General features: G+C 33.0%; 1 protein-coding gene across 1 annotated transcript in view; it reads right to left on the bottom strand.

The window, feature by feature from the left end:
- The window catches only part of DMGDH (dimethylglycine dehydrogenase), a 95,346-nt gene that overhangs the window by 62,030 nt on the left and 17,340 nt on the right, over nt 1-15,976 (bottom strand). Inside the window, exons 4-5 of the mRNA XM_051991807.1 lie at nt 13,641-13,805; nt 7,715-7,919 (exon numbers count right to left, since the gene is read on the bottom strand). Of these exons, the coding sequence (XP_051847767.1) occupies nt 7,715-7,919; nt 13,641-13,805 (370 nt within the window). The remainder of the gene's footprint in view (nt 1-7,714; nt 7,920-13,640; nt 13,806-15,976) is intronic.

Below are 15,976 nucleotides of genomic sequence, written 5' to 3'. Positions count from 1 at the left end.
GCTAGGATCTAGTGAGGACTTTTAAAGGATGAGAAAAACTTAAATGACCAATAGATAATGAAGAACTGAAGATTAGAGATGGGAGAAGGATGGTCATGGAGTCAATCTGCTGGAGGAGATGGTTTAGGATGGAATTGGGGGTACATGTATATAAATTGACCTTGTCAGGAAGAAGGAACAAGAATCTAGAATAAAATAGGAAATGATATAAAGTGATTTCAAGGGGTTGTGATCAAGAAAGGAAGAAAAGAAAGTTTATAGGAAAATAGCCTTGATTTTCTTAGTCAAGTGAATCAAGATCCTCAGCTGAGAGAAGAGGGACATGCTGACAGATGCTTGAGAAGAGAAGAAAAATTTTGAAGAAATTTGAAGAAGAAAAATTTGGAATAATTGGGTTAGAGAAGCCTTAGAGAGGAATAAAAGAATTGCTTTGCTGCAGTGAGATTAGAGTTGCTCTTATTAGCTAAATGGCAGAAACTGAGGAAAGAGGAGGAATAATAACCTGGAAGGCATAGAAAGTGGAGTTCATAGTGAGTAGAGTAGAGTTCATGGTGAAGATGATGAATAGATTTAAGAAGAGTAAGGCATAATGAGAGACAAAATAAAAGAAGACTTTGTTTTTGCCGTTCAGTCTTTTTCAGTCATGCCCAACTCTTTGTGGGGACAGGGTTCTTGGCAAAGATATTAGAGTCATTTGCCATTTTCTTTTCTAGCTCTTTTGATAAAAGAGAAAACTCAGACAAACAGGATTAAGTGACTTGACCAAGGTCATAGAACTAAGTGTCTGAAGCTGGATTTGAACTCAAAATGAATCTTTTTGACTCCAGATCTGTAGCTTTATCTATCGTGCCATCTAGTTCCCCTAATATAAGAGATTATGATCAAAGAAAAGAATAGCAGATACTTAGAAATCACACACGTGCATAAGGCATAATCACTCTTGTGTGTAGCTAAAGTGAAATGATATAGGACTGGGAGCCAGATCTATGATTTCATTGATGAGCTCCTCTACTGATGAAGATTGGCCCCTTCTCTGCAAATTACAGACTTAGTGTTCTGTGCACCAAGAAGTTGTGTTTTGTCTGGATCACAGCCAGGGTGTGCCAGAGGTGACACTTGTAACTTCAAGGTCAATATTCTATCTACTATGTTAAACTGCCTCTTAATAAAATGGAAGTTGAGGAAACTGAAGGAGGGACAGATCCATATATTTAAGAATTAATTTGTAGTATATCAGTGGAGAAAAAACGCCTACACAATTGTCATGGATAGTAGATAATGGAATGATAGAATGGAAAGACCATTGGACTCAGTTATTGAATTGGATTAAAAGGAACATTCATGAGTTAGGTAATCAGAAGAAACTGGTCCGAACTAGTTCATTCCAATTCAAATTAGGTAGAATGGAAAGATGTTGAGTATACTGAGGGGTGGGGAGGAGAAAGAAGCGAGAGGAGAGACAGAGACAGAGACAGAGACAGAGACAGAGACACACAGAGAGAAAGAGAAAGACAGACAGACACACGGAAAGATAGAGACAGAGACACAGAGAAACAGATACACAGAGAGAAAAACAGGGAAAGACAGAGAGAGAGAAAGAGACAGGGACAGAGAGAGACAGAGAGACAGAGACAGAGACAGAGAGAGACAAGACAGAGAGAGACAGAAGAAAGACAGAGAGAAATAGAGAGACAGAAACAGAAAGAGAGAGAGAGAGAAACAAAGACACAGAGAGGCAGAGACAGAGACACAGAGAAAGACACAGAGAGACACAGAGAGAGAGACAGAGACAGAGAGAGGGGGCAAAGAGAGAAGGAGAGGGAGAGGGAAAGGGAGAAGAATAGGAAGAAGGAGGAGAGAACAGAGAGACACAAAAAGAGAGACAGTGACACAGAGAAACAGATACCCAGAGAGAAAAACAGGGAGAGAAAGAGACAGGGACACAGAGAAACAGAGACAGAGAGAGAAATAGAGAAGCAGAGAGAGAGAGAGAGACAGACAGACAGACAGACAGACAGACACTGGGAGACAGCAATCAAATAAAGTAAGCCTTACGAATCCTTGGCACCAAAACTATTGATAGAGATCTGCAGAAATAAGGTTAAAATGAAAGGTGAAGGTTAGCTGAAGAGTTTCCTGCTTTTCCTGGGTTTGTTATAAACTCAATAGTAGCTCTATTCTCTGTCATAACTTTGACGCAGTGTTAGCTAAAGTTGAGCAATTCTTTTGGCTGAACACTGAGCTCCACATAAGTAGAAGCCAAGCACGCCTCTAAGTTTTTTTTAAACAATACCTAAAAAAGTTTCACAAGGGAGAATATTTGGAAAGGATCATATGAAAAATATTCACCAATGAAGAAAGCCACCTTGTCCTAGAGCATGGCAGAATGGAATAAAATGGGAAAAACCCTGGAAATCTAAGTTCAAGTCCTAGTTCTGACATTTACTATCTGTGTTTTTTCATCTTTCAAATGAGGATACGAAGAAGAAGAATACTGTGGATGCCTAATTTCACAGCATCATCATGAGAAAAGTGCTTTGTTCAATGTATAATGATATAGAAATGTGAGCTATTATTGTCATTACCACAAGGTGGACCCTATGTAAAGGGTTTACAGGAGGCTGTGCTCAGGGGCTGCACAGGAAGCAATGTGGACTGTTTGTAGCCTGAGTGATCTGGGGTAAACTTACCTGAGATCTCAAATCCACAGAAGTACTGAATTGATATTTATATAGCACTTTAAGATCTACAAAATACTGTCTCTATATTACTCACAGTATCACAGAATCCCAAATTTCCTTCAAAACTCAGCTCAAACATGAAATCTTTCCTGATTTCCTTAGCAGCTAATATATTTCATTGATGAACTCCTAGATGAAGAAACTCCTTCTGTTAAGGTACTTTCATGTACCTTACACTAAATCACTCTCACCCCTTTTTCTATAATTGTTTGCTACCAAATCTCTTGCTCAGTAGATGGAATAAAGAACAATTTGTGGGGGAAGAAAGAAATAATAACTGAGGGGATCAGGAATAGCTTTAAAGAGAACATCATATCCAACTGGGATTGTAAAGCTAGGAATTCTAAAAAATGGAAGTGAGACAGAGGTTCCCTGCAAGGATGGGTGATAGACTACAAGAATAACCAAGGGGCTATTAGGAGGAAATGATGGAAGGATAGGAGGTGATAAAGAATCATTTCAGGATGTAGGGTCACAGTTATAGGAAATGGTGTAATCTATGATATGGTCATTTCTAAGGCAACTGAAGTGGAATGAAGATTTAGGTAATGGAAGCTGAGCATGAAGATGTTCAACAGGACAACAAATGGAATGTCAAAGTCTTCAAGATTGTATCCAGGTTTTGAAGTGGAGAGGATTTTTATTCAGGTATTGAATTCCTTAAGAAAGGAGGAAAAATCTAATGAAATCCAACAATTGACTATGACAAAGAACAAAATTAAGCGAAATAGAGATGTAGTAACCCTCAAAGAAGGAAAAGTTGTTGAGTGATGATGGCAAGAGAAGAAAAGAAGGAAAGGACAAAAACATATATTGTTTGTGCTGAGCTCTCTACAAATATTATTTCATTTAACCCCCACAACAGCTCTGTGGGGTAGGTGTTATTGTGATCCCTATTTTACAATTAAGGTAACTTAGACAGACAGAGATTAAATAACTTGCCCAGGCTTATATAATTATTAAGTGACATTTCAAACTACCATAGTTTGGTAAAGCTACTAACATCTCAAAACTTGCTTTTGCCTTTTTTTTTTCCCTATTCCTGTCTTTTATCATCTTTGCTGATTTGCCAGGTATGAAGTAAAGTCTCAGGATTGTTTCAATTTGAACTTCTCTCATTATTCAGGATTTGAAGTATTCTTTCATATAGTTAGTAATAGTCTGCAATTCTGCTTTTGAGAAATCTTTGATCAGATTCTTCAATTATTCCTCTATTGAGAGAATGACTTTTGGTCTTTTATATTTCTATTAATTGTTTAGCTTAATGTCTTATACAACAAATATTTAACATAGATACTTAATCCATAGATCTTTTTCTTCAGTTAACCACTTCCCTTATTATCCTGAATGCCTTGATTTTATTTGTACAAAAGCTTTATGATTTCAGGTAATCAAATTATTTATTTCATCTTTTGTAATAGCCTCTATTCCTTGTTGAGGGAGGAATTTACCATCTGCTCATTGGTGTAAAATATACAAAATTTGCTTTCTCTTCAAATTTTTTATAGTGCAATTAATTCCTAATATTCAGTTCACCTATTTTAAATTTATTGTAGACTATGGCTTTAGATGTTAATCTAAGCCAAATTTCTTCCAGACTGCTATCCAATTTCCCAACATTTCTTATCACATATGGGGTTATTTCTTAGGCAATTTATGTTTTGGATTTCTTGAACACTGGGTTGTTGAGTTTAATTATTTCTGAATCATTCTTCTCTAATCTGTTTCATTGATCTACAATTCTAATTTTTAAACAATCTAAATGGTTTTGGTAATTGCTGCTTTATAATTTGAGAGCTGGGAAACTTCCCCTCCTTTTTTCTTGTCTTTTTGTTTTCATTATTTCCCTCAATAACATAGCTCTTTTGATGATGAATTTTGCTATTATTTACTCTGGGTCGGTAAGCATCCTTTGGTAGTCTAACTGGTATAACATTAAATATGTAAATTAATTTTGATAGTGTTTACTGTCTTTGGGATTTGGTTATTATTACACAGAAATGTCATTGATTTTTGTTGACTTACTTTTTAGCCTACAACTTTGGCAAAGATATTAATTGTCTGAATGATTGCAAATTCTCTTGGATTTCTAAGTAAAGCACTATGGCATCAGCAAATAGGGAAAGTTTTGTCTTCATTTTGGTGATTTCTCCCTAATCTATCTTTCACTTTCAGTCTATCCCTTCTTATTATCATTTATCCCACAGTTAGTTTTTTTTTTAATTAGCATGCTAACCATTTTATATATATATATATATATGTATGTAATATATATACATATATATATGTATGTAATATATATACATATATATACACACATATATATATATACATATATATATAGTTATTTGGGGGATAGACATTGGGAGCAAAAAAATAGAATAGGTCTAGAGTAGGAGTAGGAGCTGCATCTATTCACATTCTCCTAGCCCCCCTTCTATTTATTATATATTTTTTTTACCACATATGGAGTTACCCTGCCACAGTAATCCTGTTCCACACACAGTATCTAAAAATTACACTAATTTTTTCATTTGCACAATTAGAGAGTTCATCAAGATAATGGTTCTGAAAGAGTATGCCACTGTACACTATTATGCTGCAAGTTTTGGTAGGTGTGACAAAAAAATTTTGGATGTTATACTATTGTGGATAAAAGACAATTTATAAATAATTTTGTTCAATATGAATTTTTACTTATCCAGCATATAAAGTAGGTTAAGTGTATTAGCCACAAAATAAACAAAATTTACCTGTTACACATACATATTAATATCTAAATGTGTCAGACCTTAAAATTGTTAAGAACTGATCTTTTATTAAAAGGAAATTATGCATGAATGTGATTCTTTACAGTGCATAATATTGTAACATGAGCAAAAATAGTTTGAAAACTATAGCTCTTAAGCCTTTCCCAGCACTAGTATTTTATCAAATAATAAGGTATTTAATATCAGTTCCTAGGTCATATGAGACTTTGTTACCCAATGGTATATAATATGAATATATCACATACTATCATAAAAATTGATTTCATGGTACCATAAGTGAAAAGAAGATTGGAAGAACACGCAATAATTTTTTTTTAAATAGGAATGTTTTCTCTAAACTTGATCTAAGTGTAGAGGTTTTAAGACAACTTCCAAGGTCTCCCGAGGGGATTTAGACCCTAAAATATTTGAAGGAAAATCTTTTTTGAAGAGTTTCTAATATTTATTAATTAAATTACATAAATTCCACTTCTGATCAGTATGGAAATTTTGATTTGCTTTACTTCTGACCTAATTTTCCTGCCCTCCTACCAGCCCCTCCATTCTCCTGGGCTCACTATATTAATGTTCAACTTAGTCTGGCTCCCCGTTGACTTAGCCTACTGTAATTCAGAACTCAAGCTCAAGTGAGATCATAGTGGTCCATGCTTGTAATAAACATGGAGTTTGTATTTTAATGGTAAATATTAAGGCTATCATTGAACAGAAATTTGAACTAATAAGAAAGGATAGGGCTAGACTGCAGTGGTCCTCAAAGTGTAGTCCAAAGAATCATTGGGGTCTCTGAAACCCTTTCAGAAGGTCTACAAATTCAAATTTTTTTTTATTTCTAATATAGTAAATAGCTATAAATATAACCTATGTGAACAAAAACTCTTTGAACAGATTCTCGATAGTTTTTTTTAACAACATGAAGATACTGAGAACAAAGGTTTGAGAACCACTGGACTAGAGAATGGAAATCACTAATTCTACTAAGTAAAAACAGAAAGAAAATAGAAGGCTGAATCAGAAGTGTCAAATTCTTGACCCATAGACCGATGAAATTAAATTAACATATAATTGGAAAATATTTAATAGTATAAAAATACAACACAACATAGATAATGCTAAATTGTTGTTTTCTAAGTCAATATGTGTCTGGAAAGATTCTATTTCTATTTGAGTTTGACACCGCTGTGTTAGGTGACAGGATTTAGTTGAAGGACAAAGAGGAAATAGCAGGTGTCAGAATGGAGGAAGAGAAATGATAAGGCAAAGAGTAATGTGGTCATACCCTTTCAATCAGCAATACCACTACCAGGTATATACTTCCAAAGAGATAAAAGAAAGAAGAAAAGGACTCATATGTATAACTATATTTTATAGCAATCAAAAATTGGAATCTAAGAGAGTGCCCACTTGTTGGAGAATGACTAAAAATATGATGATATATCAATGTAATGAAATGTTAATGTACAATAAGATATGATGAAATACATAGTTTCAGAGTTAGCTGAGGAAACCTCTGAAAACTGATAAAGCATAATGTGAATAAAATGGGAATAATTTCTAAAATGACATTTTAAAAAAAGACAGCTTTGAAAGATTTAAGACCTCCAATCGCCATAATGACAAGTCACTATTTTAGAGAATCAAAGATGAATTATGTTAACTACTTTCTGCACGAGAAGTGATTAATGTAAAATGAGACATACATTTTTGGACACAACCAATGAGGGCATTGATCATCTTGAATGATTCATATTTGTAACAAGTGTTTGGTTTTGTGCAATTGCTAAGGGGAAGGGAAATAAAAACAAATGTTTCAAAAAAAAAACTAAAAAAATTTTTTTAAAGAAAGAAGAATAATATGTCAACAAAGAGAAAAGAGAATGGAAGAACATGTCAATATCATGGGCTTGGATGATTAAAAATATAATAATTTCCCATACTAGCAAAGAAAAATGTTACTTCACACAATGTTTTTTCACACATTTTATTTTTATTGTGATCAAATGCAAGTAGCTAGTCTCCTTTAGGAGAGGAACTACTCTATATTTGTTTTTGTAGTCTCACTATTCAGCATAGTGACTTGCACATGCTAAATATTTATTAATTACCTATCAAAGTGAATTGAACTGAATCCAATGTTAAATAGGTTTTATAACTACATACTTTACAGTTGCTTCAAAACATATACAAATATTTAAACATGCTTACCTGTGGCATTCACAATTCTATTAGCCCGGATAGATCCCTGTGGGGTCTCAACTTCCCATGTCCCATCTGATCTGGGTTTTAGATTAGTTACTCGAGCAGGAAATTTTAGTAGAGCACCATATTTCCGGGCCCCAGCAGCCAGAGCCATAGTAAGAGAATAAGGATCAATGTGGCCATCTCCAGGATTATAGAGTCCAGCCAAAACCTAAATGGTTTACAAAATGAATTCAAACAAATGCAGAGTTTTTCTATCAGGGACATATAATCTCTACATCTGAATTTTTTGAAACCTAGTCCACACTTTAGCATGGTTTAAACTTTAAAAAAATTAATATTTTATTTTTCCCAGTCACACGAAAAGACAATTTTTAACATTCATTTAAAAGAAATTGAGTTCCAATTTTTTTCTTTCCCTCCCTCCCCTTCCCCCTCGTGGCAGTAAGTAATTTGATATAGGTTATATATGTTCAATCATGCAAAACAGATTACCATATTAACTATATTGGAAAATAAGGCAGAGTCCCAGAGGGGGAAAAACTATGAAAAAAAAATACTGCAAGTGAAAATAGTATGCTATGATTTTACATTCAGACTCCATCAGTTCTTTCTCTACAGGAAGACAGCATTTTTCATCATGAGTCATGGTATAGATTATTCCCAGGGTGCTCTTTTTTAATATAATTGAGGCATATGCTACATGTAAATAAAAATCTCAGCAAAGAAATCTTTTGAAAGGCTTTTCCATGATTTTTACTTTTTTGCAAATAATACTCTTTATTTAGCTGTTTAATAATTTTCACAAACTGGAAAGCCGGTAATATACAGAAAAACACACTTTAACAAAACAGTACTTCAAAGATAAAATAGTACTGAGAAATAAATTATATTTTCTAATTCATCCAACAAATATTTATTGAGTGTCTTCTACATACAAAGCACTTTTGTTTTAAATAGGAAATCACATTATTAAACATTTCAAAACATCCTGTTTGCATTTGAAAAAGCTTATATGTGCAATGGATTGTTTACTTATTATTTTGATTTAGTATTCTTTCCAATGAGTGCTGAATATGCTTCTTACCTATTTACAATGCCTGATGCTACTGAGGAATGAAAACATAAATAACTTAATGGTAAAAATATGTATATATACATACATACACATATATGTGCACACACACACATATATACATATATACATACACATAGATATAATTCCTAAGGAATCACTTTAAGTTTGAACAAAAGCCCTCAGTCAAATGGATCTAGGATTTCATCAATTTAAAGTCACTTTCCAAGCAATCATAAGTTTGTAAATATTTATTAAATACTTCCAATGTACTAAGCACTATGCTAAGAATGTTCCTTTTTACTATTTACATATATGGCAACCCATTCATGTTTGACCAGACTGTTTCACCTTTTGTCATGTCCTATCATAAGTTCACTTCAAAGGGAAATTCAGGACAGAAGGAATAAACATTTATATAGTGTCTACTATGTGCCAAACACAACGCTAAGCCCTTTATAAATGTTACCTCATTTGAACCTTACAACAATCATGAAAGGTAAGCACTATTATAATCCCCTTTTACAGTGGATGTAACTGAGGCAAACAGAAGGTCATTTAGCTAGTGTCTAACTAACTTGTCTTCCTAATTGTATCAACTAGTTGCCTCAAAGGGTTCATCCAATATCCTATTAACTTTCTTCTTTTTCCTAACATGGAAAGGTTGCTAGTTCAGCACTCTATGGATTTTGTGTATCTTATGGGACAATGTGCCACAGACATCAGGAATATATGTTTTGTACCAATTATTCTTATCATTTCCCATTAGTATATACCCCCTTTCTAAGAGCTAATCAATATCAATCAATAATCATGGCAGGAAGTGTACCAATGGGGGCTTATAGTCTATAGCATTAAAGCAAAACAACCCCCAACATATCAAAACTACCTCTAAGATCTGAAAAGATGTAGTTCTCATGTACTGGGGACCTAACTCCTCAAAGAGAGTTGGGATAATCAAAACTCAGAATATTCACTACATAGAATTTTCTCTCTTTTCCTCTTGCCCCTCTCTTTCTTTCTGTATTTCTCTCTCTCTCTCTCTCTCTCTCTCTTTCTGTATTTCTCTCTCTCTCTCTTTCTGTCTCTCTCTCTCTGTCTGTCTCTCTCTGTATCTCTCTGTCTCTCTCTGTCTCTGTCTGTCTCTGTCTCTCTGTCTCTGTCTCTCTGTCTCTCTTCTTTCCTCCCTCCCCCCTCTCTTTGTGGTGTATGTGTATACACACACACACACACACACACACACACACGTGGTATATATATATATATATTATATATATATATATATAATATATATATATATATATATATATATATATACACACATATTCATATATATATAAGTATATATATGCATATGTGTGTTTATATATAAATAATAAATTTATAAATATATAAACACACACATATATATAAACATACATATATATAGATATAGTCACATTTATCTATCCATACATGCATATATATATATATATATTATGCACTTGCACTAAGTGACAAACTCTATAGAATGTCCACCTAACCTCATTTCATAATCTTTTCTATAAACATTCTTCAATCCATTGGGTTTTTCCTTTTAAGATGAATAGTTAGGAATCTGTATATTCTAGGGCTTAATGCAACCAAAACAGTATCATCCAGAAACAGGTTACATTTTGAGAACCTCAAAATCCACAAGAAATTCCTCTTAAACTTGTAACTTTATGATGGATTTCTTTCATAATAGTAGCAAATAAACATATAGCCCCATGCTCTGTTTTTCACTGATGTTTTTGTATACCTGAGGGTTGCCTCACAGGAAGGTCATGAAGCCAGAAGCATAGAGGAGAGTGGAACGAAAGAGAAGCTGATGGGATTCAGCTCAAAGACAAGAGCAAAACCATAGACATCTGGGGACTTCAAAGTAGGATCTACAGGTTCTGCAATGTGCCCTTTCCATGGTAATAACTTTAGGACACTGGTGAGTTTCCTTCAATCTTGATCTCAAGATCAAGACCATATTGATCCAAGATCATGCATATTTCCATTATTACATATTTCAAGGAATCTTGAATAATTTTTAATGTGTGGAAAGGAGACACTTTAGGGAAATAAAGCATTTAAAGCAATGCTTTGTTCTGCTAAACCAAATGCTTTTTAAAAAATAATCAACAAAAAATAAGTACAGCAGAATCTTGTATTTACTACATTTCTCAGGCAATTATGTATTAGTAAGTTTGTAGCCTACTATAGAATATTTGCAAAAACCTACCTTTTTCTACTTCATTGAGCATTTCCTTGGTGTATACAATAAAATTTTTATAGTAATAGGAAAGGACACATAAATCTATAGTTGTTGATATTTTCCTTTTTTAGCCTTAAAAAAGATAAGGTCCAACATTTTTTTTCAATCCTTTTATAGAGTTAAACTCCTAAGCACCACATAATTGTGCTGCCTTTAGCTCAGATCTCCTCTCTAAATAATGCAGCTCCTTTTCCCATTTTTGTTCTCTTTTGTTCCATCCCTATAAGCATATTTGGAACTGTGATGATAGAGTCCAAGTGTAAAGAACCTACTCTCCTTAATGATTTTTTTAAAGTTTTTGGTTTTGCATAATTTTTTTCTATTTTTTGTTTGATTTTCATCCTTAAATAACCTAAAGACAGATTTACTTCCTTGGGTTTCTAAGCTTTCATTATATTGATTTTGCTTCTTTTTTGCATTATGAAGGAATTTTGCTCAAATCTTCTATCTTCCTTTTCCAAAAGATTTTACAAATTAGTTTCTTGTCTAAAGCACTGGCTTCCTTGGTTGCCATATATTTCTTCTTGGCAAATATATCAACAAACTTTTACTGACTAAGGAACTTTTGAGAATTTTTGGTCTTTTTTTATGACAATTGATTTGTACAAATTAACTTTCTATTAAAAATATTTGTAAATTTTATCTGTTCTTCCATTCATATCTGATCTTTTATGATCAACAATTTCATGAACAGGTCATGACAGAATTGTTTTAGTGACACACTACACCTTTTCCCATTTTTATTCTTTCTTCTAGTTTTATGCTAATTTTTATCTTTGCTCTATCAAGTTAGTAGTCTGACTATACACAGCCAGTTGATTAAAAAATAATTCCCAAATCAGTATTTAATTATTTCTATCTTTTTGATGTTATTAAGTACTTGCAAAATCCAGCAAGACAGAGTAGAATTAGGGGTGGAGAGAAAAGGAGGTAACAAATTCATTTTCTTCTATCTCTTAGAATCCTTGATTTTCTTCAAGTCTCAAATCAAATGGTACCTTCTGTAAGAGGCCTTTTCCCAATACTATCCTCCCCTCCTGCCAAGTACAAGAGCTTTCTAAGATTACCTGCCATCAAAAAAAAAAGAAAGAAAGAAAGAAAGAAAGAAAGAAAGAAAGAAAGAAAAAATTTTTTTAAAAAGATTACCTGCCATCTATCCTCAGTTTACGTGGTTTGTGACTCTATATGAAGTCTTGTAATTAAATTTGGGGTTGTAAAATTATGAGTTATTATCAGCAAATATTTGATTTGTGTACCTATTTTATATATGTATATATCCAGGGTCATGTAAAAATTTCTTGGGCAAAAGGAGTTGAAGTGGAAAAAGTTTAAGAAGCCCTGATCTATGCTGTGTGTCTTTCTTTTATATATATATGTAAAGTTATAAAGTTATATAATTATATACTTATAATTATATAGTCTTCCTCCTTAAAATGTAAGGTCCTTCAAAACAGAGACTGTTTTTGCTTTGTTTTGTATCTATTTCTAAAGAAAGACATAATGTCTGCACATAGAAGATGCTTAATATATGCTTTTTGACTGGTTAATCATTGACATGTTGAGCATAAGGTACCAGGCAAAACTAGTATATGGAGATACCCACAAAAATGTCAGCTAAAAATTAAGGTCTGGAGCTTGGGAGGAAGGTCTTGGTTTGAGTTACAGATTTAGAATCACCTATACAGTGTGATAGTTGAAATTGTGGGAAAGAATAAAAATGCCAAGGAAGAGAAAAGAGAGAAAAAGGAAAAACCAAGGTTCAAAGACAGAACTGTAATGATTTCTTCATTAAGGGATGGAAAGAGAATGGGGATAAGCAATGATATTATACAGAAAATGCACAGCATCTCTTGTTCAACATGATTCTCTGTCTTAGTATATATATATCTATATATATGTATATAGCACATATATACATATATATTTAAACAGTAGGAAATACATCTCTTTGCAAGTTTGATACAATTCTTTCAAGGAAGTTTAGAAATAGTTTGAATCATATTTGAGTTTTCATGGATAACTCATGGGAATAAGTTTCTTATTTACTTCTTTTTTATTTAATATACTATAAACACCATATTTTAACATTATATATGAAAACAATAAGTTAATATTTAAATATGAATTTATATATAAATATATAATGTACATATAAATATTAAAATAATTTAAAAAGAAATGCTATACATTAATGTTACATATATACATAAATAACCTATCCATAATCCTCACATTATTCAGTCAGGGATTTTTTTTGTTTTTTCTTTTATAATTCTCAAATAAAGTTTAATTGTAAAGGACCTTAGACCTACTTTTCACCCTTCAGTGTAATTATAGAAAAATGTTGAAAGTGTATTCCCAAGTGGCACAAGAAGGAAAAACAATGCTTTATCACATTGAACAGATATAATGCTCAACCTAACAATTTCTCAAAGACTTATATCTCTCCATCAAGTTTTGATCTTTGACATGAAAACACAATATCTTAAGTTGATGTGCTTTGCATCTATGTAGAAAATTCAATTGTAATTCAATTTAATAAGTTATTTGATGGCCTACTTAAGAGAGAATACCTTTTCCATGTTCAGTAAAGGGAACATCTCTTGTACTTTTTCAGGCTCAATAAGATATTGTTCTGTGGCATGCCATCGGGTTCGAGTCATTTGATATTTAAACTCATCCACTCTTGTAGGAGTTGTTGCAAGTCTGATGCTTCCAGGTTGATGGAAGCCCACCACCTGTCAGAATAACCACAAGAAAAGAATATTAAAAATTGTCATTAGGGGAAAAACATGTGTTTTCTCTTCTAGCTTTTTGAAAAATATGAGTTTATGAAGAAAGATTTATTTAAAAATGAAGGATTGTTATATTGGTTAACATTTTTAGCAAAAAGATGTGGCAGAAAAATAGACAAGAAATTGGTAAGCCATTCCAGTATTTTTGCCAAGAAAACCCCAGAGTGACAAAGAGTTGGACATAGCTGAAATGACTGAAGGATGGCAGAATAAAAACATATGTGCTACCACATTTGTATATTGATAAAAGACATGAATATGCACATTGAGATTAAAAGAAAATCATGTGGAAAAAGTATGAAATTGAGGAAAGTCTGTAGTAACTGGGATCATAAGGTATTAATATAGGTTGGAAAGCCAGTTAGGGCCAGATAGAGGGGGTACATTGAATAGAGTGCTGTGTCTAGACTCAGGAAGTTGTTGTTTTGCTAGTTTCAGTCATGCTGAATTCTTCAAGTTCCCTTTTATAGTTATTTTGGCAAGGATACTGAAGTGGTTTGCTGTTTCCTTCTTGCCATTAAAAATAATACTACAGGGGCAGCTAGATTATACACTGGTTAGAGCGCCAGCCCTGACGTCAGGAGGAACTGAGTTCAAATCTGACCACAGACACTTAACAGCTCCTAGCCGTGTAACCCTGGGCAAGTCACTTAATCCCAATTGCCATAGCAAAAATAAATAATAATAATAATTCAGTCGTTTCAGTTATATTCACTCCTTGTGACCTATTTGGGATTTTCTAACAAAAACAATGGCTGTGGTTTGCCATTTCCTTCTTCAGCTCATTTTACAGATAAGGAAACTGAGGCAAACAGGATTAAATGACTTGCCCAGGGCTACATAGTTAGTAAGTGTCTGAGGCAGAATTTGTATTCAAGAAGAGATGTCTTCTTGACACCAGACTCAACACTTTATCCAATGCACACAAATAATAGATATTATTTCAGCTGCATTATTTGCTAAATGTGAGCTTGCCTTGGAATTTATCCACCATTAAAAAAAAAACACAGAAAAATGTGATATGAATTGAAAATGAACATGTTCATTTTAACCTTTTACTTCTTCGTTTGAAGATGAACAAGGATTTTTGCCTCTTATGCCTTTAGCAATGGAAACATGGACTTCTAGACCTCCAAAGTAGTGAGAAAAGCAGTTACCATAATTAAGATGATGATTCAAAAAAAAACTTTTGGGGGGGGGGAATGATTTCCCCAGCAATTTTATGAAATTAAAGGACTTAACAACATTAAATCTCAGACTATATTGTAAAGCAGTAATCATCAAAACTATCTTGTATTGCTTAAGAAATATAGTGATGGATCAAGGAATTGACTTGGTACACAAGATAGAGTACTCAATGATGAAAGTAACCTAATGCTTGGTAAACTCAAAAGATATCAATTTTGGGGACAAGAACTCACTATTTGACAAAAATTACTAGAAAAACTGGGAAATAATAGGACACAAGGTAGGTATAGACCACTATTTTCTACCATATACCAAGATAAGTTCAAAATGGGTATGTGGTTTAGACTTAAAGGGTGACACTATAAGCAAATTAGAAGAACAAGCAATAGTCTAGCTGTCAGATCCATGGGAAAGGGGGAAAATTCATGATCAAAAAGAGATGGAAAGCATTACAAAATACAAAATAGATAATTTTTATTATATTGAATTAAAAAGCTTTTGTACAAACAAAACCAATGCAACCAATATTAGAAGCAGAGAAACAATCTTTACAGAAAGTGTCTCAATAAAGATCTCATTTTTCAAATATATAGAGAACCGAGTTAATTTGATAAGAATACAAGACATTCCTCAACTGATAAATGGTCAAAGGATATGAACAAGTAGTTTTCAGATGAAGAAATAAAAGCTATCTATAGGTTTGTGAAGAAGTGTTCTAAATCATTTTGATAAGAGAAACACAAATTGAAACAATTCTGAGATACTACCTCATACTTATCAGATTAGCTAAAATGACAGGAAAATAAAAATGATAACTATTGGAAAGGATGTAGTAAAATTAAGACACTAAAGCACTGTTGTGAACTGATATAATCATTCTGGAGAGCAATTTGGAACTATGACCAAAGAGCAATCAAATTGTATAT

Source organism: Antechinus flavipes, chromosome 1, assembly GCF_016432865.1.
Source record: "Antechinus flavipes isolate AdamAnt ecotype Samford, QLD, Australia chromosome 1, AdamAnt_v2, whole genome shotgun sequence".
NCBI lineage: Eukaryota > Metazoa > Chordata > Mammalia > Dasyuromorphia > Dasyuridae > Antechinus > Antechinus flavipes.
This window is presented reverse-complemented; position numbering and strand designations above follow the sequence as displayed.